Source organism: Rhinopithecus roxellana, chromosome 9 (genome assembly GCF_007565055.1).
Source record: "Rhinopithecus roxellana isolate Shanxi Qingling chromosome 9, ASM756505v1, whole genome shotgun sequence".
Lineage (NCBI taxonomy): Eukaryota > Metazoa > Chordata > Mammalia > Primates > Cercopithecidae > Rhinopithecus > Rhinopithecus roxellana.
This window is the reverse complement of record NC_044557.1, coordinates 72,077,745-72,105,419: the sequence shown is the minus strand read 5'-3', so window position 1 is coordinate 72,105,419 and position 27,675 is coordinate 72,077,745. Positions and strand designations below refer to the sequence as shown.

The following is a 27,675-nucleotide window of genomic DNA, read 5'->3' as shown; positions in this document are numbered from 1 at the left end:
GTGGGGCTCAGCTGTATCCTTCCCTTCCTTCACCATGTAACCTGGATGGTGAGGCTGTGAAGAGTTAGGGGCATTCTAGGTTTAGAGGAAATGCACGAGCATAAGGGGTGAAAGGACCAGTGACAAGACCTGATAGAAGACCTGGAGATAAGTGATTGATGTTGACCAACTAAAGGTAATAGGATTCAAATTCAGGGATTGTATTCTGATTACACTTAAACCAGAAACGTTCTAAATCATGTATTAGAGTTATTTTACTTTAGTTTAATCTTTATGAAACCAGCACATGGATAAGGACTATATTTTAGAAGCCTATAATATTCTTTAATTTTGGAATACAGGCAGTGCTAGAATTAAGGAAGCCTGATGAAAATAGCCACTTGCATGGTTTTCCCAACAGTATTAGTAAGTATTTATCTACTGAGGAAAGAGAGGGGAAGACTATAATTTAGGGGACGTCTTAGGCTGCTTAATATAGTTTACACATTGAGCAAACATTTACTGCTTATATACTAGGCAGGGCCAATGTGTGGTTTTATAAAAAACAAAATGGAAGGGAATTGAATGTGCTAAGAACTGTGAGGGTGACACATCGGCTGCTCAGGGAACCCATGGGGCATCAGCTGACTTGCCCTCGGAGATGGGTGAGTCTTCAGATTTCCCAGAGAGTGTGTTATAAAACTATCTTGAAGGAGGAGTAGGGTGAATAACAGCAAGAGGGTAAAGGGTACTCATAGCAGAGAGTTACTTGAGCGTTGGAATGCAAAGTGTGAGAAATGAAATCTTGGAAACTGAGGATGGAGGATTTGTAAGCTGGGAAGACATATAATGCTCTTGTTGTAGAATATTGTCTGTTGTCAGCAGAGGAAATAGGTTGAGCAGAGCCAGAGAGGAGGCACAGAGACCGATTAGGAAGCTGTTGCTCTAATCCCAGGCCAGAAACGAGGACTTCAGCTAAGGCAGTGGTACTTGAGGTAGGGAAGAAGAGACAGATTCAAGAGATTAGAAGATAGAACCAGCAGAAGGTGGTTCACTGGACACAAGGGTAACAGAGAGGAAAGAGACCTCAATGACTCACAGGTTTCTGCTTATTTTATTTTATTTTATTTTATTTTATTTTATTTTATTTTATTTTATTTTATTTTTTTAGACAGAGTCTCACTCTTGTTGCCCAGGCTGGAGTGCAATGGCACAATCTTGGCTCACTACAATCTCCACCCTCTGGGTTCAAGCAATTCTCCTGCCTCAGTCTCCCAAGTAGCTGGGATTACAGATGCCTGTCACCACGCCTGGCTAATTTTTGTATTTTTATTAGAGATGGGGTTTCACCGTGTTGGCCAGGCTGGTCTCAAACTCCTGACCTGGGGTGATCTGCCCACTTCGGCCTCCCAAAGTGCTGGATTACAGACATAAGCTACCGTGCCCAATCAGGTTTCTGCTTTTAAGAATTGTACAAATACTGGTTTATTGGATATTATTATTATTGGATTATTAGATATTATTGATTTATTGGTATTATTGGATATTATTGATTTTGGTTTTGATTGATAGATAGCAAATGGAGTTCAGGTTTAGAAATGTTGACTTGAGATGACACACTTGTGTAGAGATGTGCATTGCAGAGTCGGATACCTGAGTCTGTTTTAGATAAAAGCCAGTTAGGATCTAGTATCTCCTTGCTATCCTGTCACATCTGACGATACTATTAATACTGATCACAACTACTGATCACAGGAGCAAATATTACCAGGAATATTTATTATGCTTTAAATGCTTACCAGGATGCTAATATATGGTTAAACCTGAATCTGACAAGCTCAGAGAGTTTTGCAAACCTACCCCAAGGACACACAAGTATGGAGAGCTAAGAATAGGATCTAGGATTCTCTCTAACTCTAATGCCCATGTTTCTTTAATTAAACTATGCAGCTTCTCTTGGAGAAAACAAAATAAAAAATGCATCATTTGGTCCCTGTTCAACTGCCCATCATAAAAAAGAAATACATCATTGGATAGGGTTAAGATTTGTTCCCCTTTGGCAGAAGGTGGGAGAGGTAGGTCTTCAGTTTGAAGTGGTACACTTTCAACGTTCTTTTGTGCTGGTTTCTTTCCCAAATTGAAAGGGACCTTGCCTATAGCCCAGTCTGCAGAAGGCACTCCATGAGTTAACAGGGTCCTGCCAGCTGGAGAAAGCTCATTGCCCTGAAGTGGCTTTACATCACTATGCAGGAGGTGCTACCAGCTGGTTAATACCCTGGACATCACTTGGTGAGGTGGACACCCCACTATCCGCTTATTAGAAGATAGCGGGATACTCTTACATGCTGAGTCTCTCAGTTCTTTTATGCTTTCTTCTGAAGAAAATCCATCTTTGCAAGACAACTGGCTATATTTGGATGTACGTATGACTGGGATAAAACAAAACGTTTGTCAATTGATTTTTTTCTTTCATAAAGCGGACCCATGTAGATCAAACCTGTATTGTGCAAGGGTCAACTGTACCTTAAATGATGTAATACAGACAAAACTGTTATGCAGTTATAAATGCAAGTATTAGAAAAATCTGAATTTTGTTGCCTAGTTCTTTCTTAAGCAAATGGTCAGTTTAAGTGTTTCAAATCCCATTAAAAATGTCAAAACATTCAATTTTATCTTCTAAAAGGAGAAATCAGTTTATGGTAAATCTTGTCTCTAAAAGAACACTGGATTGGAAGAAATGGAAGGCTCTGATTTGAGCTCCGACAGTAACTAGCTCTGTAAGCTTAGACAAATTATGTAACACACTCTGGAATAATAGCATCCTAGTAACTTAGGTCTATGGAAACATCTCAGTAAAGGATTAATATCTGATGTTGGCAGTTTCTTTTTACAGTATTGGTCACGTTATGACTTTCTGTGTATTTTAAGTCTAGTTTATTGTTCAGTCTCTCCCTCCCACTCTTATTTCTGCTTGACTTATGGTTAAGGACTGTGCAACCTTTGTTTCTTAAAGACAAAACATGAGACATAAAAACTTTAACATGATATTTAGTAATTTGGTGCCTAATTTGAAAATGTAGCTCTGTATAATCTGAAATATTTTTGTTTGTTATAAAATTATGCTATTACACTAAAATATAAAAAATGGACTGGGCACATTGGCTCACATCTATAATCCCAGCACTTTGGGAGGTCAAGGAGGGTGGATCACTGGAGGTCAGGAGTTTGAGACCTGCCTGGCCAAAGTGATGAAACTCCATCTCTACAAAAAGGAAGAAAATTAGCTAGGCATGGTGGCAGGCACCCGTAATCGCAGCTACTTGGGAGGCTGAGGCATGAATATCACTTGAACCTGGGAGGCAGAGGTTGCAGTGAGCTGAGATTGTACCACTGCACTCCATCCTGGGTGACAGAGAGACTCTGTCCCAAAAAAAAAAAAAAAAAAGAAAAAAAAGACTGTGTTTATTCTAAACTGATGGATATTTAGCATTAAATTTGTTAATCATTCAGCAGATACATCTACCATGTCAGGCCCCCATGCTGGGACCTAAGAATACAGACTAGCATAAGACAGGCTCTGTTTTCTACATTTAATAGGGGGATTATGATGGACAGAGTTGGTAAAACCACGAGGGAAGAACTATCATAGGTAGCTGGATGCTGGGAGGACAGGGGATGTTTTCAAGAAACTTCACACACATAACTGAACATGGCTAAGGTGAAAGGTACATGTGGAGATGAGGCTAGGAAGGTAGATAGACATGCCTAGCAAGAAAGATCTTAGGTTTTAAAATCAAGGGTTTGTACTTGATTCTGCAAGTGTAAGTGAGCCATTGAAGCATTTTAAAGTAGAGAAATGACATGAAAAATGTGTGTTTTTGCAAGATCACAGTGTTCCTCTTGTAGCTGCAATAAAGCAATCTTAATTTTGTCATTGGGATCTGTAGCACCTGTATGGATAAACCATCAAAGATTTCAGTAGGCCAAATCAGGGATGATATTAACAACTTCAGTAATGGTTATTCACCTGCACAGTGCACTGTTTAATGTACTGATCCACAGTTGCAATGCAGTAGCTGCCTGTTGTGAGATGTAGACCCTGTTTTAATTCTATTCCATTACCCTTTATGGAAAACTCAAAGGGCACTCTTTCTCCTAATTTTCCCTGGAAGATAGATTATATCAAATAGGTATTTTAAAAGCTAGAATAAACATTTTTCTCTCTGTGAGAAAGATGGCTATATGATTTTCGATACTCTTTACAGAAGATTTTACTTTTGTTTTTAGTAACAGTACTAATGGTTGGAAAGTGAAAGTCCTGACTTTCCATTTAATAGAAGTAATTGTATTTTTCAAACTTACGTTTGTTTCTTGTGGATTTGGTAGTTCTTGTAAGTGAGCCTATTATTTCAGTATAGACCCAAGTTTGGCAACATCATTCTATTATTATATTTCCAAGGCGGATGCCACCTTGTGTTGTTTTAATGTAAATAAAGCATATGCCTAATGCTTTAGTTTTAAAAATACTTTGACCTGCATCTTTTAAATCACATCTGGAAATCCTGCGAGCCAGTTAATATCCTCATTTACAGAGCAGGTAACAGGCGTTCTGTTAAGTCCACTAACTGGCCCGAGGGTTGCCTGCCACTTCATGGTACAACCAAGACTGTATCTACTTTTATCATCAAACTGGATTGGCATACATGACAAAGCCACGCTCACAAACAGAGCAATTAAAATATCTTGCTATAGGACTATAGCTGGACATTTATGTCCAGCTATACTGGATTATAGGACTGGACATAAACTATAGGACTGGACACAAATGTCAAGCTAGTTGCAGCCCAAATACATGGCTTTGTAAAGTTCTTCTCTCTTCTTTTCTTTCCAACCAGCAACTTTGTTCAAAAGTCAGTGCCACAGCAAGAAAGAAATTAGATACTTATTAAAATAGAATGGAATATTGACCCACTGACAACTGATCAGGAGTTGTCATTCTTGATTTATCAATACAGTGTGAATAAAATTAAAAATATTGAAATAAAAGTATTCCCATGTCGAGTCGAGATAACTGAATTCCAGCATCCTCATGCTCATCTTATATTTGTCTTATGCCCACAGCCAGATGGTACATGGAAGACATCACTATGCCTACCCAAGCTTAAATGCTACCATTTGGTGTTTTCAAAATCAAACTCTTTATTTTTTTTTTCCTTTTTTCTATCAAGGTACCCCAGGGATTTCAGCAATTTTCTAGTCTAAGGGTCAGCAAACTATGACCCAGGGGCAAAATTTGGACTGCTATCTTTTCAGTAGGGCCCTTAAGCTAAGAATAGCTTTTAGATTTTTAAGTCATTGAGATTTTAAGACAAAAAAAAATCAAAAGAACAATATTTTGTGACACGTGAAAATGATATTAACTTTTAAATGTCAATGTTCATAAAGTTTTATTGGAAAACAGCCATGTTGAATCATTTACATATTGTCTATGGCTTCATTTTGTGTAACGACAGAGATGAGTTGTTTAGACAGAGACCGTATGGTCTGCAAAGCTTAAAATATTTATTATCTGGCTCGTTATAGGAAAAGTTTTCTCTAGCCTATTTAGAGTGTAAAGGGATTAAGAGATTCTTCTTGTTTTCCTTGGATGAGGGTTGAGTGGAGGGCAACACATGTATTAGCTTACATATGCTTTTCCATTTAGTTGGGTGGAGAGATCTGCATTTTCCAACATTTGGAAAAATCCAACTAAGATGCAGGTCTGAAGTTGATTAAACCACTCTAGTTCTACCTTAATATAAAAGGGTGACAAGTTACCATAAAAGGAAAAGTACAAGAGGTAACCAAGATGAGAGTTCTAATAGTGGCAGGAATTTAAAATCTGATATGAGATACTAATTTGGTTTATAATTTTTGAAACTTTTAATTACTATTACATTCGTTTCCTCTTTTATTTTGAGGTAGTTGTCCTTCTCCCACTGTTTCCTACCTCCACCATGGGAAAAACATTCTCTTTAAGCTTTAATGTTCTTAGCAAATGTGTTTATTTTGATTTCATTTGTTTTGAGAATGATTTCAAATATGCATCACTTGAATATATGAGAAATAAAGCCGATATTTTCAGAGTTTGTTATTTGACCACATAATTTTACACAAGCATCAATATTTCTTCATATTTTTTTCTCTGTGGATGGGCAAGATATAACATTTAAACATTAAAATATTACAGTGAAGCTACTAGCAGCATATTGCAAAGTGTGAATTTGGAGTTTTTAAAAAGTGAACTGTTGCAACATTTCAAGTTAAATATTTTTTCCTGATATGTTTTTTGACAGCATATATATCCTCAGAAGTTAAAATAAAAGATACTATGGCATATAAGATAGAACTCGATAGGTATCTGAAGGAACCGTATGTAAATTTCTAGATAGAAATTCATTGTACCTAATTGGAACTTGAGGATTTAAATCACAGCCTAGGTCAGGATTTTATTGTATGATATAGGTAAGTCAGGTATTTCCGCCTTCTTATCTGATGGTTAAGGGAGTAAGGCACAAAGAGAATGTGATATGTACCGTTTGTCCCCCCACCCCAGGTCAAAATTGCCCTTAGATCTTGGTTTCTTAACTCCTGGTTCATAATGTTCAAAGCAGGTGATTTTCCATGTAGGTGCCCAACAAATGATTGTGATCAGTTGGTTAAGCTGTGTGACCCAAACAAGGGTGAAGCCACTAAGTTTACTCTAGACAGTGGGTAATGCCCTTTATTTGAATAGTGCATATATATGTATTTTATTATAACTACATCTATACAATTTATTAAAATTATATCTTTTTTTTCATATGGAATATCCTATTTGAGCTTCCTTCCATTCGCCATCTTGGACTGCAATCCTTTTGTCCTAGTTGTTAGATTAAAATTTATTTTATTATTCATATTTAATAGTTACACTTATTTTTAGGAGTACATGTGATATTTTGATATCTGAATGCCACATGAAATGATTAAATCAGTAGTTAGGATATCCATCACCTTAAACATTTATCTTTTGTGTTGGAAACATTACAGTTCTTCTCTTCTATTTTGAAATGTATAATAAATGATTGCTAACTGTAGTTTTTCCTACGGTACTACTGAATGCTAGGACTTACTCCTTCCATCTAACTATATGTTTGTAGCCCTTGACTAACTTCTCTTCATCCTCTTCCGTTCCCAGTCTCTGGTAACTACCATTCTACTCTCTATCTCCATGAGATCTACTTTTTTTAGTTTCCACAGGTAAATGAGAATATTTGATGTTTGCCTTTCTGTGCCTGGCTTATTTCACTTAATATAATGTCCCCCAGTTCCATCCATGTAGTGGGAAATGACAGGACTTCATTCTAGTTTTATAACTGAATAACATTCTATTGTGTGTATATACATAAAATATCCTTTCAATCATTAGTGGGTACTCAGGTTAATTCCATATCTTGGCTATTATAAATAGTGCTGCAATAAACATGAAAGTGCAGATCTCTCTCTGATATATTGATTTCCTCTTCTTTTGGATATATACTCAGCAGTGGGATTGCCGGATCGCATGGTAGTAAATTTTTATACTCATAAAATCTCACACTTTTTGATAACTAATTACACAGTAGGTTCTGTGCTGAGATCTTTGCACTGATTAAGCCTCTGAATCCTCTCAAAAAGCCTGTGAGATAGAGACTGATAATACCTTTTTTTTAAAAAAAATACATGAGGACATTAAGACAGAGAAAGCTTCACTGACTTGCTCACAGTCACACAATAGTAAGTGGTCCAAGACTCTAACCTCAGATCTGCTAACCACTGTACTATTTGAGTGGCCACTATATTCTCAACATAGTTCTTATTCCTGCCCCTTGCTCTAAATTCTAAGTGTCCTGTTCTGTATTTGACATAGTTGAATTTCATCCTATACCAACTATCCTAATTAAGGCAATCTTGACTTAAACTCATTCTACTGGGTTATAAACAGACTTTAACCCTGGATCTTCTGATCTTCTGTTAATTTAGTAATGCTGGTTCTCTATGTCATCACTCAAATAGTTTAATTGTAAATATAAAACACCGAGTCCTGAAACTTCTGGATCCATCTTTTATTTAGGTTGAAATATAATGAAGTTCTAATGAGTTGCATGTTACTTGACTGTATTACAAAAAAATGTAATTTTAGCTTTTAGGTAATTTTTATTAATACATAGTCTAAGGGAATTACTGTAATGGTACATATTAGAAATGCATGATTTTGAAAACATAAAGCTTAAAACTTAGGAATGTTTATAACCCCATTGCAAATTTTGAGAAGAAATGTTAAATAGTACTTGAAATTGTTAGATTTTTAAACTAAAACTAATTTTAAAAACCTTATATTAAGTTCCATAGTCTAGTGCTTTCCATGCGAAACTTTGCTAAAAGTCTAATTTTGAGTGTTTTGGGAACAAACTGCCTTTAATTTCTATTCAAATTTTAGCACGTAATAGGCATAGAAATCTTTAGAGGTTTCTAGAGGTTGGCTTGATATTCTTTGATCCTTGCATCTGCTACTTGAGGACTAAATAAATGCCCTATTGTTGTCAGTGACTACCACATTCTGAACAGAGATGCTAGTTTAAAGTAAGAGTAGTTGGAGCAACAAGCAATTGGATTTTCATGGTGTGCTAAGGCAGTCTGACATTCACAACCCTGATGGGCATGAAGAAATAAGAACATAGATTCCTAGGGGTATTTGAGGTTCCCTCTACTTTATTGACTTCTTCCCTTTCTCCAAAAATTGATCGTAATATATATAATTACATTTTGACAGCTAGATTTAATAAAGGTTGATGTTTCTCTGCTGTTAAGGATTTACTTTACTCATTTATCTGATTGACCATGCTGAGATATTCAATTAAGAGATGGTTGTCTGGCTAACATGGTGAAACCCCGTCTCTACTAAAAAAAAAAAAAAAAAAAAAAAACCAAAAACTAGCCAGGCGAGGTGGCGGGCGCCTGTAGTCCCAGCTACTCGGGAGGCTGAGGCAGGAGAATGGCGTGAACTCGGGAGGCGGAGCTTGCAGTGAGCTGAGATCCGGCCACTGCACTCCAGCCTGGGCGACAGAGTGAGACTCTGTCTCAAAAAACAAACAAACAAAAACAAACAAACAAACAAAAAAAGAGATGGTTGTTGTCATCTTAATTTAGCTGGAAAAGAGAAACAAAAGGAACTCTGTCCATTTGTCGAGTGCCCTGAGAGCACTGTTGAGACCAAAGGAAGAGAGGATAGTTGTGTGATCTTTGGCTTCTCTCAGTTTTTCATCTTCTCTTCCACTTGGTTTGTCACTTTTATGGATTCATCATAACTCCTCTCCCTGGTACTGTTATCTCTTAGAGTGTTGAGCCTCCCAATGGTTTTCCTGACCTCTACTCTCTTCTGCTTTCAGGAAGGTTAACTTTCTGAAAATGTTCACTCCCCAGCTCACTCTGTCTATACATCTAGCTTAGAGTAGTCACTTTATTCCCTAATTGCCTTTCTGTGGAGCTTTCCCCTTAGTAGACTGAAGATCCTGAGGTGTAAGCACTGTTTTCTCATCTGTGCTTCTATGTACCTGTCAGGATGGTTGGCCCTTAGGGACTGTTACCTGTCTCAATGAGGAAACATGGTGATGTTATGCTCATGGCCAGAATCTACAGGGACTACTCACTGCTAGACAGACTAAGCCCCTAATCTTGAACTGAGCTTCGAACTGAGCTTCGTTTTTATTAATACTAATTATTACTTAAATACTTAAAGCCACTCAAAGTATGAATACTTTATAATCCCCACCCACAGCCTCTAAACTCAAGTAACCATCCCATCACCTAACCTCCTCTTCCTCCAAGCCACTGCTCACTGGGCCCGTCATCTTGCCATGTGGATTTTCTCTATTGCCTCGTCATGAGGGCAGCCACCCTTGTCAGGACTCTGCTTCTCCTTGTCTCCCTAAAACTTGCTCATCTGAGGTTCTGACTCATAGCACACATCACCCGCCTTCCTTTGATAGTTACATTCTCCAGTATAATTGTTTTCAGGTGTTTAACTGTTGGTTCTTCCATATGATTTGCAGTTCTTTACAACAAGCATGGCTTTTTAATATTAGAAATACATAGTACATGTGCAATCAATCTCTCACTAAGCATGCAAATATTACAGAAATTGAACTTTAAATGACATTCATGCTCATTTACTTAGCAAGTATTAAAACTCCACCATGTTTCCTATACTGTGTTAGGAATGGGGAATTCACAGATTGAAAAAAAAAAACTTGAATGGCAGGACAGAAATGGGTCCCTTTTCTGTCTCTAATGTACCTAAGACATGCCTCTAATATCTCCTGTTACATTGTGGTGCACTGTTAGTGCCACATGGACCCCTCTGGCTTAGCACCTCCAGGATAGGGAATGGGTTTAGGTTCTTAGGGTCTGGCACATACTAGGTTCCTTGAGAATGCTGGGAATGAACTGTTGAGCTGGACTGTGGTGTAATTTGAAAAATGTTATATTAAAGCCTGTACAGGGTATTGTGGGAGGATAGGAGAGAGGGTACTCAGCCTATTTTTCTGTTTCTTGGCCAGGGTAAGCCCTTCTTGCCAAATGACAGCCCCTTCAGACTGCATTTGGATGCAGTTTCACTTGGACAGTAATTTTACTTAAACCAATATTGGCAGTCCTCATTTGGTGGGTTACATTTTTGAGGAGGCACTGTAATTTAGAAGCGTGTAAGTTGGCTAAACTAGGATCTTTTATTTGAACGAGGACTTAAAGCCCATATTTTTATAGAAAAGGCCTATGTTTAATAAATTTTAATACACCTATTATGTAGTATACAGTTTTCTAAGGTTTAAAAATCTATTGTATGATCCTACTGGTGTTTTAATGGTGACTAACTCATTTATAAGATTTACATAGAGGTTTTCTAAAGTGTATGGAAGAAACTGTTAACACAGTGGCTATTTCTGGGGAGTAGGCCTGATGTGCCGTTCAGGTGAGAAAAAGGATTTCTATTTTTTCCTGTAAACCTTCTGTACTGCTTTGAGTTTTTACTTATAGTGAGAATGTTTTACTTTTATATAAAAATGAGTTAATAGAGTTGATATGAATCCCAATTAAGGATAAAATGCTTAAGTAGTTTTTGGAAAATGGCTACAAGCTGGGGGAGAAAATATAGGACTATGAGACTACACAGGAATTCCTCCGACCCCCACAAAGCAGAAGAGTTACCTCTTGGAGAAATGGCTGAACAGAGCAGGGGGTTGTGGTTGGATCTGGAGCTGCTCGGAAAGGTCATCAAGGACTGTGAAGCACGTCAAGTAGGAGACCTCCTGGATTAGGTGGCTTGTGGTGCTGCTTGCTTTCAAAAATATTGGGTTTGGCCGGGCATGGTGGCTCACGCCTGTAATCCCAGCACTTTGGGAGGCCGAGGCGGGTGGATCACCTGAGGTTGGGACTTTGAGACCAGCCTGGCCAACATGGAGAAACCCCGTCTCTACTAAAAATACAAAATTAGCAGGGTGTGGTGGTGCATGTCTGTAATCCCAGCTACTCGGAGGCTGAGGCCGGAGAATCACTTGAACCCAGGAGGCGGAGATTGCAGTGAGCCAAGATTGTGCCATTGCACTCCAGCCTGGGCAACAAGAGCAAAAGTCTGTCTCTAAATAAATAAAAATAAAAGAGTAAAAAGTATTGGGTTCGTAGGTGTTTGTGAGCAGATGAGCTCTGTCAGTGCAGGCTGCCAAATGCATGGGCCGCCTGTGTTGGTTTTATGTAGTGGCAAAGAGCAAATGAGGCCAGGATGGTCAGCACAGCTTCAGGTGCTAGGACTTGGCACTGATCAAAGCTTTTTAAAAAATGCTTTATTACACAGACAACATTTTATTTAGTTTTTTCCCCTTAAAATTTGAGTGAAGGAAAAGCAACGCTATTGAACATGTGAAAACAAAGGATACTGGCAAGAGATGGCTAAATGAAGGTATTTGTTGAAGGTTATAGCAGGTTCAACATTATTAAATCAGGGGTATAATTCATGCACTCAAATCTGAAAAAGTTTTAGATGGGATAGATGCCTTTATTCTTGCCTGTTAAAAGAGCTTAATTTTACAATGTTAATGGAGTGGCACTTTTTGAATAAACTTAAGTAGGTCACAAATACATATTGTAATAACCTTTTCTACGATACTAATTACATAAATGTAATTAAAGGATATGATTCAGAATAATAACTGTAACATACTTGAAAATTCTATCCCCTCCCTAAATTAACTTCCCTAAGCTACTTCATACAGATGAACACATGCAAGCATATGTAGTTTTGTGTTGTACTATATATATCTCTCAACTTGCCTTTTTTTTTTTTTTTGAGATAGGGTCTCACTTTGTTGCCTAAGCTACAGTGTAGTGGCGCAAACACAACTCACTGCAGCCTTGACCTTCTAGGCTCAAGTGATCCTCCTGCTTCAGCCCCCCAGGTAGCTGGGACTACAGGCACACACCACCATCCCCAGCTAATTTCTTAGAGATGGGGTTTTACCATGTTGCCTAGGTTGAACTTGAACTCCTGAGCTCAAGTGATCCATCCACCTTGGCCTCCCGAAGTGTTGGAATTACAGATGTGAGCCACCATGGCCAGCCAACTTGTCTCTTTTTTTTACTTAACAATGGGTTTTCTAGGTCATTACTTATAATTCACCTTGTACTTTTAAATGGTTATCATTTTCTACAATTTGAACATATCATATTTATATTCTACTTAAATTCAATAAAAAATAATTAAGCTTTCATCCAACAGGATTTATACCTGAAGAAGTCCTCAGGGACTTTACAGAGAATGATAGGTATTTCAGCAATTCCATATTCTGTGAACTGGTATTAGGAGCATGGAATGAAATGAGGGAAGGGAGCTACAAGTAACAGTAAAGATCAGCAAAGGGCCTGGTAAAATTAATTCCAAATGCTATAACTTTTTGGGCAAAAAGCTTATTGGTGTGGCTTTATTTTAAAGAGAAGTCAGACCTTGTAGATGATAGCTGATTTACGAAGTGTAAAGTCCTCTTTTTCTCTTTAAGTGCTCTTTTTTTCTCTCTCTCTCTTCATCCTTTAGTTCTGTTTTATCCTTTGGAATGCTCGTTACTATTTCTTGGAAAATAACTCTACAGCAGGAAGGGCTGCTTGTTTTTTTAAAAAAATATAGCAAGAAAACTAACAATTTGTGGACATAATGGTCATGTATTTTGACCATGATTAAGAGGTTATTGACCAGCTATGGACCATGATTTTATTAAAATATAGTTTAAAGCATTTAAGTCTACAAATGAACCTTTTATGGGGTGATAAACTGTTCTTCTGTGCTGACCATTTCCCTCCCCACCAAAGGAGCAGTAGTGTAGATTTGTATGTGGACTTTAAGCCACACATATTTGGTGTTCTGTTTATAAACTTGGTAACATTTTAGAAGTTGCATTAGCTGCTTCATACTGGTCATTTAATACACAGAAGCCTGTTTAGACTCAAAATTGAAAGGCAAAGAGTTGCCATTTTTAATAGGTCTAGACACAGTCATTTCTTATGTGATCTATTTTAATGAAATTTATTTTTAGCCTTTAAATGTAGCCTTTAAAGCACTGAAATCTTCAGTGATTTAACATCTTGGCTGCATTTTTATTTTTACCCCTTTATCTCTTTGCTTATGGGAACTATATGTCTTAAAGCTTCCTGAATCCTTAAAGCAGGAAGTATAGTTCTGGAGGCTTGTTAAATGAATACATGTGATGTCACAGAGTTTTCATAGGACTTTACGTGCTGTCAATTGCATCAGTTAAAACTGTAACAAGTAATAATGTACTACAATCTGTTGAAAACTTGACCTTGGAATTTACCAGTCCTCCAAACTTCTCTCCTTTCCTTGAAAAGTAGTTAAGAGAGTGTATTTATTTTCACCTGTGCATGCCAAGGATTTCTGACCCAGATGTTACTGGCCTACAAGGGAATCTGATCTAGAATACAAGCTCATAAATTATTGCTTTTTATACCTTATTGTAATGTATGTGGTTTAGTGGAAAAATACATGTTTCTAATTCACTGTGGCTTCTATCTGCAGACTACCTATTATGAGCCTGTCAATTTACATATATTATTACAAAACCTTACAATAGTTTTTGTAAGATCAGTGATGCCCCTGTTTAATACAGGAGGAAATAGAAGCTCAGAGAGGCATATAGTTGTCTAAAGTTACAGAGCTGGTAAGGGCAGAGCTTGGTATTCACACCCAGATGTAACAGACCTGAAAGCACATCTGTTTCACAAACTCCTAGCGGGCTTCAGTGAGTGAGTTACAGAGAGAAAGAGAATGGATTTAAAAGGCAGATGGTTTTGGCGGCTTTCAGAACCAATTCAGCTGCTACTCTGTTAGTCCCAGGTTTCTTATATGCCAAATGGAGTTTCTAATGCCCACATGTAGGATTATTGTGAAGATTCAATGGAAATATGTGTAAAGCCTTTGACACATTGTAGGTTTTCAACAAAATGACCTAAAGTTCCACCCCGCCCCCGGCCCCACCCAGGTCACCCTCTGATGAATGTAGGTGCTAGTGTTGACCAGTGCCCTATAAAATAGACCATGCATTTGAAAACATTTTAAACATTCTTAACTCATTTCCTATACACAAATGCTTATTACAGTGTTCCCACTGGAGGCCTTTTGAGGGCAGGACAGATTTCAATACTGGCAGCAAGTAATTTGTAGAGGGAGTGTTTTCTTTTTCTTTTGAATTTTTTGTTTTAATCCCATCTGGAGATTACTAACATTTCCGAAAGTTCTCATGGCACATGGGACCCTGGGCTGGCATTCTCTCTTGGATTATTGATGTAGTAAGCTGTTGGAAGAGACGGGAATGATTTAGAATGAGATGGCGCTAGGAAACAAATGAGTTAAACAATATTTCTCTGGTGATGAGAATTTCAAATGGGCTAACCTATGAGTTTATAAAAGTTTTGTTTGTAAAACAAGTAAATTTCTTTGACTGAAATTTTCTTTTTTCTCTTTAAAATTGTTTTTAGGATGCAGAATAGAAAACTGCGATTCTTGCTTTAGCAAAGACTTTTGTACCAAGTGCAAAGTAGGCTTTTATTTGCATAGAGGCCGTTGCTTTGATGAATGTCCAGATGGTTTTGCACCATTAGAAGAAACCATGGAATGTGTGGGTGAGTAGTTTTTAATGTGACTCTCAAACTGCAACTTTTAACACCTGTTTCTTAAAAATATGCATGCTAGATATATTTAAACTAAGAAACAAATTGGTTCTCTTGTTCAGTAGAACTGAAAATTAAGTTCTTTGCTGACTTTAAGTATCATGACAATTGGATAGTCTCATCTCTTGCTGTAAAATTTGCTAGTTGTGCGTTTGCTAGGTTAAGCTACTTAAGTGCTGACAAAGTTTTTTCTTAATCATCTGTGTAATACATCTATTTCTTAATAAATTATTAGTAACTGTTAGAGAAAAACTTTCTGTTCAGAAGAGAAGTTTTAAGCACTACCACATCAGCTAACTACTTTATTGCTTTTGCTATGTGTGGAATTACAGAACTGCTTGCTTAGCTGTTTGTGTAAAAAAAAAAAAAAAAAAAAAAACTTGAAAAGAAATTATTTGTGCCATATTTTGTTGATTATATGTTACAAATGCATTAAAATGATTACCAAATTTATATACCTAGAATGCATAATTTGATATATATGTTCTATCTGTGAAAATAGTAACACATTTTATAAATTTTATATCTTCTGAGTGTTGGTAAAATACCTTGGCATTCTTATACCACTGATTGAAAGGTAAAGATCTGTCAGTGGCTACATTATGATGAATCTCTTAATCTAATCATGGATGTATTGACATGCTCCCTCCCCAGAATTTCATTTGCTGTTATATATCTGATATGATATACAACACAGCTATGTATTAGACTTTACATCCCTTAAAATGGAGACTTAGAAGAAAATTTGAAATTTTTCTATGAAAATATTGCTGAAGTAGTCTGTAATTGTGTATTTGAGAGCTTGCAGAGAAGACATTTAAATAAGTGGTTTTTGAAGAAATATGTGCATTTGTGTTTCTACTTATGTGTGAATTAATACATTTATATAGGCACCACTATTAAAATAAGAAAGTCACTAGAAGAACATATTCTGAATGTTGAATTTTCTTTTGAGAGGCAGGACACACACATTACAAATGTTCAGTGGAAACGCTGAAATCCTTAACTATAAGCATATTATAAATAGAGTCTTATGCATTCTCTGAATAAAAAAATCTTAAATGTCTTTGAAAAGTCTAAGAAGCAGCTATGATACCCACTGATGTCTAGAAGATGGAAATATTAATTGTATGAAGACTCTGGACCTCAGCCTTCATCCACTAGCATGAAGAGGAGTTTTAATGGTGAAGTTGATGAGGAGGTCTAGCTTTGTATATGCTTATCCTTTTACTTCCTCCTCTCCCTCCCCTGGGAGTTGGGGGATAGCCTATTTTCCACTATGTAGACTTAACATAGGGGATGCTAAAGGCTTTTACGTATGTAGTAAAAACATACATTTTCAAATGACTGATCACGTTTGTTTACTTTTCAAACTATAGTAATGTACACCAATATGGGGAATAAGAACTGTGGTCTCCAGACACCTGCTGAAAGAAAAGAAAGTCAGAAAATGCAAAGCAAGCTCCCCATTTTTTCACCAAGTGCTTCCAAACTAAAACACATTTATGGATTTGGTGGAGGCACATTCAGAACTAGCCTGTAAAATTTTGTCTTCTGTCATGGTAGAAAATAGTGTCTTCTACTTTAGGTTTTAACTGTTGACTCTTTAAAGATTACACATTTTAGTATCATTAGAACTATTCATAACAGCAAAGACATGGATCAACCTAAATGTTCATCACTGATAGACTGGATAAAGAAAATGTGGTACACATATACCATCTAATACTATGCAGCCATAAACGAGAACGAGATCAAGTCCTCTGCAGGGACATGGTTGGAATTGGAAGCCATTATGCTCAGCAAACTAATGCAGGAAGAGAAAACCAAACACCACACACGTTCTCACGTGTGAATGATGGGAACACATTGGCACATGGTGGGAAACAACACACACTAGGGCCTATCAGGATGGGGGCAATGCAGGGAGGGAGAGCATCAGGAAGAATAACTAATGGATGCTGGGCTTAATACCTGGGTGATGGGTTGATCTGTGCAGCAAACCACCATGGCACACATTTACCTATGTAACAAACCTGCACATCCTGCACATGTACTCCTGAACTTAAAAGTTGAAGGAAAAAACAGAACTGACCAATAGCATCCTTTGAAAACTGAACTAAGACAAATGGAAAGTAACAGCTTATGAATTACTTAAGGGGTATTTTTTTTTGATAGAAGTATTCTATGGTTCAAAAAATTAAAGTTCCCAAAAGGCGAGTATAGGTCTTCAGGACTGTACCACTTAATTTTTGGTATCCCAAGGTGGGGCCAGTGAAGGAACACTGCTATGTAAATTTGATGACAGTAAAGCAAATGGATACTAACTTATGTGCTTGTGTTTTTTTCTTTTTCTAAAAATCTTTACTAGAAGGATGTGAAGTTGGTCATTGGAGCGAATGGGGAACTTGTAGCAGAAATAATCGCACATGTGGATTTAAATGGGGTCTGGAAACCAGAACACGGCAAATTGTTAAAAAGCCAGTGAAAGACACAATACCATGTCCAACCATTGCTGAATCCAGGAGATGCAAGATGGCAATGAGGCACTGTCCAGGAGGTAGGTCTCGATATAATCACTACTGTGTGCTGTGTGCTTTCTGAATTCTCCTGCTTCCTAACCACCCTCCCTTCCAAAAATAAGTATTTATCTTTGAAGGAAATCCGATAATATTGGTGAGGGGATAAAGTTTTGTTGTACTTACTTAAAAACAAATGCTTCAGTTGTGAAAAATATGAAGTGCATATTTTATTACTTTCATAATACCTTAAACATAATTTAGGAGAGTACGTTAGTAATGAGCTTTCTAAAATGAGATTTCTAAATGTGTTTTGGTGGCTTTTTCTGCAAATGTACCATAAAAGTGGGTTCTTATGAAATCAGGCCTTTGCAGATGTTGCTCTGAGGGAAGCGGCCAACTTTTAGTTGAGAAGAGTTTAGATTAGAAAGGTTTATGGAGTCTGTAAAATCATCTGCATCGTTACTAGCTGAAGATGACAACTTAAAATAAACTTGCCCAAACACTGGGAGGAATAAACATTGTCTTAATGTTACCACAATTAGCCGTTTCTCTTTGTTTTGATAATAATTTGTAGAAAACAGCTACTGGTATGTGTGTGTTTACTCAAATCTTTGTAGTAATTGTGCTGATTTGCAGTAATTATTCTGTAATAACAGGATTAGGCCCATTTAGAAATTGGAAGAGCACATAGCTGAGGTGCTGGCCGACGCAGAATCAGTAAGTTGAAGTGCGGGTCTGAGCCCTGTCACTGTGCTGTCCCTAAAGCAGTAATCACTGGGTTACATTTATTTTATCACTAGCGGATGCTACATTGCCATTCGCTCAAAATAGAAGAGCAAAAAAGAAAGTTGTGTTTGGAAAACTGCTCTGTAAAATAATCATAACTTTTGCTTGCCTTCATTCTTTCTGTGGGTGCATAACTTTTCAGCTTTATGACCATAGCCCAGAAAGAGAATATATAACTACTTAAAACAGGTTTATATCCGTGTTATGCTGCCTCATAGAGAATGTCTATGATCCATAGAGAAAGACAAAACTTTTAAGACTCGAAGACTCCAGTCGACCTTTGAGAACTATTGGATCCAGATTCAGAAGCTACTATTAGGAAAGCAGCTTTTCCTCTTGAATTAGTTTTGCTTTTCCTTACTGGATCTTTGAAACAAAGTTTTTGTGGGTCTGCTTTTCACTAACAAGGATGGTTTTGTTCACTTAAACTAGGTATTTTTCAGTCAAAATATAAGAAAATATTTTCTTACAAAACTAATAAGCCACTTCTTGGATAGCTGAAAGCATTTAACCTGCAACCTTCTCCCTAAAAACAAACCTGATGTATTCAGGTATTGGAAATAAAGACTTTCTTTGTTGTATATTGTTTATATAACTAGCCCCTCCCCCATTCCTCTTCCAGCAATGTAGTCCCCCAATTGTGGTTTACATTAATAGCAAAAATTAAACTGAAAATGCTCCTCTAACAAACATGCTTGTGTGTAAAAGAGGCAACACATTTCCCTCCTCTCCAAAACGCTTTATTTTGACCTAGCCACAGTCTGACTTGAGAATTTTCTAGATAACAGCTAGACTGTTAACCATGATATTTATTCCATTTGTATTTTTCATGTTAACAGCAATATACTGTCTTAGTCAAATACAACTTGATACTGTCAGCAATTTAAATGATGCCAAAAGAAATGCTTATGCATCATCTGCTAATATTCTCTTTTTGACAAACCAGTAACAGACTGATTTAGTTCTTATTGATGTTTTACCAAGTTTTACTTATTAGGAAAGACTGGCTATAGTTCTAATTCTTGTATCTACATTTTCAGTTTAATAAAATCAATTTTATATAACCTTTAAACAGGTTTTCAAAGTTACATCAATTTGTTTACTGTTTTATTAAAAGGAAACTAAATATAATTGCTGAGAGAAATGGCAAATTATTCTGTAATAAAGTAACTTATATTTACAAATGTAGGAAATGAAAATTAGAAAATTAGCTTTGTAACTTGAGCACCAATTGATAAAAATTGGCGTAACTTCCAGGGGAGTATCCCACCTTGCCTCAGGTGAGAGAGGGAAAAGTTCCTTTCTTCAGTAGGTCACGGCAACTAATGGAAGAATGGAGAAGAAAGCCACTTTATCCCTTTTTACATCTTGATTTGATTTCAGTGATCTGCTTTGACAAACCATGCAAAAATGTAAGTTGTAATCAGGTTGGGAATACAGGCATTTTTAAGATCTTTGCAACATATGTATGGATTTTTCTCCTGTTGGAACCAATCTTAACCTGATTGCACACAAACGCAGCCTTAAGCTCCTTCGCACTAAAGCAGCGGCACATTAAAATCAGCTGCTTTTGATTACTGAAAGGCATAAGTTAGAGGTCAGTGTAATGGTATAGTCATCACTATGCATATAAGATATTACATTGAAAACTATTAAATATGAAAACATAAATGGCTTTAAGAGTTTTTTTTTTAAGTGTAATTCTTAGCCTAGTTTTTCCTTAACTGTTATATGCTTATTTGCTTTCTTTTTTTTTTAAAAAAAATCAAAGAATATCTGGAAATACCTTAAGTAGTAGATCAATTTACACTTGAAATACTCAGTCTTCTTCATTCCCAAACTTTTCCTTTAGATCAGTTATCTCGCTTTTTCATTTTTGATAGCAGAACCTGTAAGGTTTCTTGGGCTTTTCCAACAATCATTCTTCAGGGTCCTGGTCTGGAGCGATCTGGGTCCCTACATCGTGTCAACTTGTTAATTCCGTGAGTCCTGACAAGTCACTTAACCTCTCTTGGCCTCCATTTCCTCGTTCATAAAATTGAGGGTTTGGGGGCGGGAGTTAGGTGATCTCTGAGGTCCTGTTCTGTTCTAAAATCTGATATACTAGGATTAATTGCCAAAAGATGCAGGCGAGTTCTGTGGCTGTCATATGAAGTTGAGGAAGAGACTTGGAAGGCCAGGAGCGTAGTTTCACAACAAAGGATCTGAACACTTTCCCAGTAGCTAGCTACCCCCTGCATTTGCCAAACTTTCCACATGCAGCAGCTTTCAGCTTCCTACTTCAGGGAGGACTCTGCTTGGTCCTTCAAAGACTAACCAAGATTATTTTTAAATCTGTACATGACCTGTGACTTAGCTACCAACATAGCAGACTGATTTATGGAGAATGACAGAAGAGAAAAGGGAGCATAAAAGACCATGGAAAAAAAGAGAGGCTGGGCCTGATGGCTCATGCCTGTAATCCCAGCACTTTGGGAGACCAAGGCAGGCAGTTCACGGGGTCAAGAGATCGAGACCATCCTGGCCAACATGGTGAAACCCCGCCTCTATTAAAAATATAAAAATTAGCTGGGCATGGTGGCAGGTGCCTATAGTCCCAGCTACTCAGGAGGCTGACACAGGAGAGTGGCTTGGACCTGGGAAGTGGAAGTTGCAGTGAGCCAAGATCGCGTCACTGCACTCCAACCTGGTGACAGAGCAAGACTCCATCTCGAAAAAAAAAAAAAAAAAAGATGGACAATGTGAGAAAAAATACTGAACACTGAGTATAGGAAACAAGTGAAAAAAAGAGTGAATGACTTGAAAATGAAAGCTGTATTCATTGCAGATATAACTGTCTCTACTCCCTTTGCCCTCTCCCTGAATATACTAATTAAGAAAATCATGTTGGGACCAATTTATGAATATATAACTTAGCTTTAAATGGAAAGAATTTCAAGTCTGGATCATGTTGTACATTAGGGAATATCTTCATACAAAAGTACAAACATACTTTTTGTCCTATATTTAAATGACACATGGAAGAACAAATTTGTGGTTGCTAAGGTATTATGTTGGAGGATGCTCATGTACAGGACAAAATGTCATCTGTAGGTGGCTATGGTCTTCTACCCTTTCACAGGAGGATTGACTAACATCATGATCTCAATCAGAAATATTCTGTCCTCTCTGTATGGGACTCCCTGCTTTTTTTGTCAAGCCTCATCACAACTCATTTTGTTAATTTATTTCATCAGATATTTGTTGAGCACTGCTATGTGCCAATCATAAATGTAGGCATGGGATTGCTCAAAGAGTCCTTAGCTTTTTCTAGCAGGAATAGCTGCAATAAAGAAGTGGATGAGTGTCCATAATCTCATGTGGAGACAAGGGCTGTGGAGACAAGACAAGTAGGACAGGGAGCTAGTGAATGGGTCAGGGTATACTATGTTATGTAGGGTGATCAGGAAAATTGAGGGAGTTACATTTGATCAGAGACCTAAAAGGAAGGAGATACTTTGAAGCTTGAAGGGAAATTATTTTTGGAGCATCCTTGATTCTCCTGCCATATTTTAGGGAAGAGGAAAGAACTGAGCTCCATGGAGGCTCTGACTGGTACAAGGTGTTACATAACAAGTTACTAGTGGTAGAACCAAGAGTAGGACCATCACCCTGCTGCTTAGGAAACCTGTTTTCCTGTGCTTTTTCCTTGGGCTTTATGATAAAGACCAAAGATAAAGCCATGGTTGTCCAACATTAAACTCCCCAACTTTTAACTATTTCTCCCTCGATGCAGAAATATCATTTTACTTTTGCTCCACAAATGCTTTTAAACAACCCTGCCATCGCCATCCCTTCCAATTTGGAATCACTGATGAAACATATCCCAATGATCATTGCATAAGGACTAAAGTGTTGAGCCACTGGCTTTGTTTTGATTCAACTTCCCCTGTGAAGGCCCTACTCTCCTTTAGAGTCCTTGGTTGGTGGGGGGAAAATGTGGCTTCAAGATTGTCGTTGCCATCCTTAATCTTTCAAAGCCAACCCTCTAAAGAAGACTGCCTTGTGTGGAGCCACATCCGACATTCATCTCTGACCATTGCTCCTTGGCCTACACAGAAGCCCTGGGTAACCTGATACCCATCTCCACATCAGAAGGCTCTGTGCCCAGCATGTTTTTTGCTTTCTGATACATTTCAAATATCGGACTCTTAGAGTAATTAAGGTGATGCTTTATCATATGCTGGGATAGCTTTCTGCCTCTTTTGCTCATGGCTGCCTCAACTCACCATAGTGCAGTTTTTAGTAACCACACAGTAGTTCTTTAAGAACTCCAGTCACATTTTCTTAGTACTGTGATAAAATGTAAGTATGAAATCTGCTATCGTATACTATTTTAATTTTAGAATATTCTTTCTTTCTTCAAAAGTGGTTCTTGGTAGGAAACAAAAGAATTAGCCGCTTAGAACTTTAATCTCTGCAAAAATCTACTTTTTAAAAGGTAGTAGTAGTAAGACTTCTCCAAACCTGTTTTTTTTTGTGTGTGTGTGTATAAACTGACAGCAACATGTGGACTGGGTATTAGATAATATAACTAAAGATGGTTGTAGATTGTGATAGATTAACCCCAGAGCAGGAAATAAGCACATTTTTCAATGGGACGGGGTCAAGAAAATATGCTATGGACATATGTTCTTTATTTCTCTATATTTTGTTTACATTTGAGTCACAATTTATGTGGTCTGCTTTGTACATGTGACCCTAAAGAGTAGCTTGGAAGAGAAAAGAGACAACCTCTTTTCTTTTAGAGTTTGTCAAGAATATCGATATTAAAATTTTTAATATCTAAAAGGAAATTCTTATTGCCTTTCTGTTTGCTATGCTAAAAGTGTTATGTCTCTGAGAAATCAATGATTTGTGTTAGTCATTTTAAATTAAGCAAGTGATACTATTTTCCAGGTACTCTGGCTACATGGAAGCTAATAGTAGTGTGTGTGTGTGTGTGTGTGTGTGTGTGTGTGTGTGTGTGTGTGTGTGAAGGGATTATGAACTGGGAGGGTAACCCTTAAGTAGCCACTTTGAAAATGTTAATGTATAATTATTAAGTTGGTGTTAAACAAAGATCCACTTGCCTCCAAACATTCTTTTCAGTAGCTAAAGTGTCTGAAATTCCTGCTTCAGGGGTCTTAACAGAATCTTAAGATGAATCCCCTTCGTATCCCCAGCCCACCCTCGCTTTTTAAAATATTTTTGCTCATTTTCTGAAAGTGGGCAGAGGATAGCCAGTGGCACCTGGTGATGGTGGTGGTAGTTTTTCTTTACAAAGAATAATTTCTTTCAGATTGACTAATTTTCACATATTGGAGGGTAAGGGTCTGAGGAAATGAGGGGGGCAGAAAAGGAATCTCCAAATTAGACACAGTCTTGGGCATAGACATGGCCATAGACATGAATATAAGGGGGTGCAAAACACTCAGAATGTGGAGGATGAGGGGGTGGGCATGAGACAACTTTTCTCAGTTTCATTTTGAGACAATCTGAGCGCTGGCCTTGCTTGGCTGCGGGGCAGGCAGTGAGTGAACTAGTGGAGGAAGACACACTTTTGTGCTATTCTCCACAGCTTCCCATCTGGAATCTCTATGAGCCCCATTTCAATGTAGTCTGGGGCAGCACATAGTAGTTTCTTTTATGGGTACTTGTAAAAAGAATTTCTCGACTACATATGCCACTGAAGACCCAAAGTTCTATGCAGGAAGCTACTCTTATGGTAATATATGTAAAACAATTTTTACAACATTCCAAAATAAAAACAACTTTAATAGGACACACATGGTGTCACTGGTAGATATTTTTCCCCCTCTGTACAGGAGACTTGTTTTTTCCTTTTATAAGATAGGAAAGTCTTAAGTATAAATGCCCTAATCATTTCTCGTAACAAGTTATTCTCAGCTGGGCCTGGTGGCTCACACCTGTAATCCCAGCACTATGGGAGGACAAGGGGGCAGATCCCCTGAGGTCAAAAGTTTGAGACCAGCCTGGCCAACATGTGGTGAAACCCTGTTTGTACTAAAAATACAAACATCATCTGGGTGTGGTGGTACATGCCTGTAATCCCAGCTATTTGGGAAGCTGAGGCAGAAGAATCTCTTGAACCCAGGAGGTGGAGGTTACATTGAGCTGAAATCGTGCCGCTGCACTCTAGCCTGGGGGACACAGCAAGACTCCTCAAAAAAAAAAAAAAAAAAAAAATTATTCTGTCCATCACCTCATCAGATACTTCTCTGGGATCTTTAAATGGTGTTGATAAAAAGAGCAGTCAGTTTGCTCATTTAGACTTCCTGTAATACTTCTCTAGCTGCTAGATTAACCTAGAGCTGTATGTGTAGATATTCTTCACCATCAGAAGACAAACATTTTACTGAAAAGAACGACCGAATTTTACTAAAATCTCAGCATGATTCATGTCATCATACAGAAGTAGTTGAGATAAGAAAATTACTTTGTGTAACAGAGGTATCAAATTTTTTTTACCATTAATTAACCTAAAAATGTAAAGGCAGTAGTTTTTGCTTTACAATTGACCTGTTAATATGATACTCAGACCTAATGTTACTTTGTATTAATATTATTGTCTTGTGTTTGAGGACTTTGGAAACTAGGAGCAAAATAGTTGAGCTTGTCAAGAGACATTTAATAATTGATGCTGTGTCCATATATCCTGCCCATTACTCAAAAGATTTAGTAAGAACTTAATGTACAAAGACATGAGATAACATGGTAAAAAAAAATGTAAACTATTAAAACTAGGAATAATTTAAATTAGAATAAGAGCTCAGGCCCGAATAAAAGAAAAAAATAGGCTATTTGAATCTATGTCGGTTGAAGTAATTGAGCCAAAAATTTCACTTTAGGTTTGCTACCAGGGAAAGGGAAAAAGTAGATGTGGTTTTAGGTTGATTTAAAATAAATGATTAATTTTAAAATATCAATTTAGTAGCAGCTTTTAGAGGGGAAAATCACATATGTATGTATCTATATTTATACACAACACATATTTACACATGTATGGTACATGTACGCATGCACATATATACAAATACTTATTCCAATTTCAGACACATTAAAGTGTGCATGTGTGTTCGGGGAGGTAGCAGGACTTATGGAATTGAGGAAATTCTCACAAAAATAAGAAAATAGCTCAGTAGGGAGGCAAACGCTAAACACATTTCTGCAGTATTAGACTTCTCAAGTGGGAAATCACATGGTGAATGATGTCATCACACCACCCATGTCACATACATGCTTCCAAAAGGTAGAAAGCAGCTTGATGTTTATCCTTGGATGAAAGCTGAAGGTGTGATTTTGAACTTGACTCAGTAGTGGCATGAGTAATACTGATTCAGGACTTTTAAAAAATTGTATAAATTTAAAAGGTGCAAGTGCAGGTTTGTTGGTGTATTGCATAATGGTGAAGGTTAGGCTTTTAGTGTAATCATCGCCCAAATAATGTACATTGTATTCATTAAGTAATTTCCTATTGCTTAGCTTCCTCTCAACTTCCCAGATTCTGAGTCTCCAGTTTCTATTATTCCATACTCTACGTCCATGTCTACCTCTTATTTAGCTCCCATTTATAAGTGAGAACATAAGAGTTTTTTGTTTCTGAGATATTTCACTTAGGATAGTGGCCTCCAGTTCCATGGAATCAAAATGTTTTGACTTACCAGTTGTTTTTTGCAGTAATCACCCAGTAGGCTATTTTAATGAATATGGAATGCCTTTGGAACTTCATGGTATCTAGTTAATGTAGGAAACGTGCAGATCTACATTTATAGCAGTACAATTTAAAATTGTAAAAATGTGGAACCAACCTAAATGCCCATCAAAGAGTGGATAAAGAAAATATGTATATGCACCATGGAATACCACTCAGCCAGAAAAAAAGAATGAAATAATGACATTTGCAGCAACCTGGGTGGAGTTGGAGACTATTATTCCAAGTGAAGTAACTCTGGAACAAAAAAACAGATTTTGTGTATTCTCATTTATAAGTAGGAGCTAAGCTATGGGGACAAAGGCATAAGAATGAAATAATGAACTTTGGGGACTTGTGGGGAAGGGGGTGAGGGATAAAAGACTACACATTGAGTACAGTGTACACTTCTTGGGTGACAGGTGCACCAAAATATCAGAAATCACTACTAAACAACTTATGCATGTAACCAAAAACCACCTGTTCCCCCAAAAACTATTGGGAAAAAAACCTCCCCAGGTGTTTCTAATATGCAACAAAATTTGAACCAAAAAAGGTGCAGACATATTATATTGTGGGGGCAGTTACTCTTCAAACTTGTCAGTAAACATGTATTTTCTAAAAATATATTCTTTTTTTTTTTTTTTTCCTGAGACGGAGTCTTGCTCTGTTGCCCAGGCTGGAGCGCAGTGGCACGATATCGGCTCACTGCAAGTTCCACCTCCCGGGTTCACGCCATTCTCCTGCCTCAGACTCCTGAGTAACTGGGACTACAGGCACCCGCCACCACACCTGGGTAATTGTTTTTGTATTTTCAGTAGAGACGGTGTTTCACCGTGCTAACCAGGATGGTCTTGATCTCCTGACCTCGTGATCTGCCAGCCTTGGCCTTAAGATATTCTTAAATAAGGTCAGGAGTTGCATATTTAGGTGCAGAGTTATTTCTGGTGATTATCTCAAGGCCTGCATTCATATTTTTAGATAACCTTTTGCAATTTTTTTTTGTTTCCTCTCCAAGGTTGGCCTTTGATCATCTTAATCTGTGTCAAAGCTATTTGTTATGAGAGAACCAAGTAAATTTTGAGTAACTGTTTACCGAGTTGCATTGACTTTTAAAAAAATACGTTACAGGATGCCTTCCAATTTCTCTTCCAACCTACTTCCCCAAGATAATCCAGTGTTGGAGTTGGGATTTTAAGCAATCTGTGATTTTTCTATTGCCATGTCTGTAGGTCCATCGAATCAATTGACTAAGCATCCGTTACTTCCTCTGTTCTAAAGAAATGGGAGAATTGGGAGGAGGGATTGATACAAACAAGAGAGTTTATAGCCAGGTTGTGGAATAAGAAAATGCACATTAAAAATAAAAGG

At 37.4% G+C, this 27,675-nt stretch overlaps 1 protein-coding gene across 4 annotated transcripts in view; it reads left to right on the top strand.

Annotated features, from left to right (window-relative positions):
• The window catches only part of RSPO2 (R-spondin 2), a 182,741-nt gene that overhangs the window by 104,922 nt on the left and 50,144 nt on the right, over positions 1-27,675 (top strand). For 3 of the 4 annotated variants that reach the window (XM_010370813.2, XM_030937877.1, XM_030937876.1), the window contains 2 exons: positions 15,073-15,216; positions 17,636-17,824. In XM_010370813.2, the coding sequence (XP_010369115.1) occupies positions 15,073-15,216; positions 17,636-17,824 (333 nt within the window). The remainder of the gene's footprint in view (positions 1-15,072; positions 15,217-17,635; positions 17,825-27,675) is intronic. The other variant, XM_010370814.2, reaches the window with a different exon arrangement.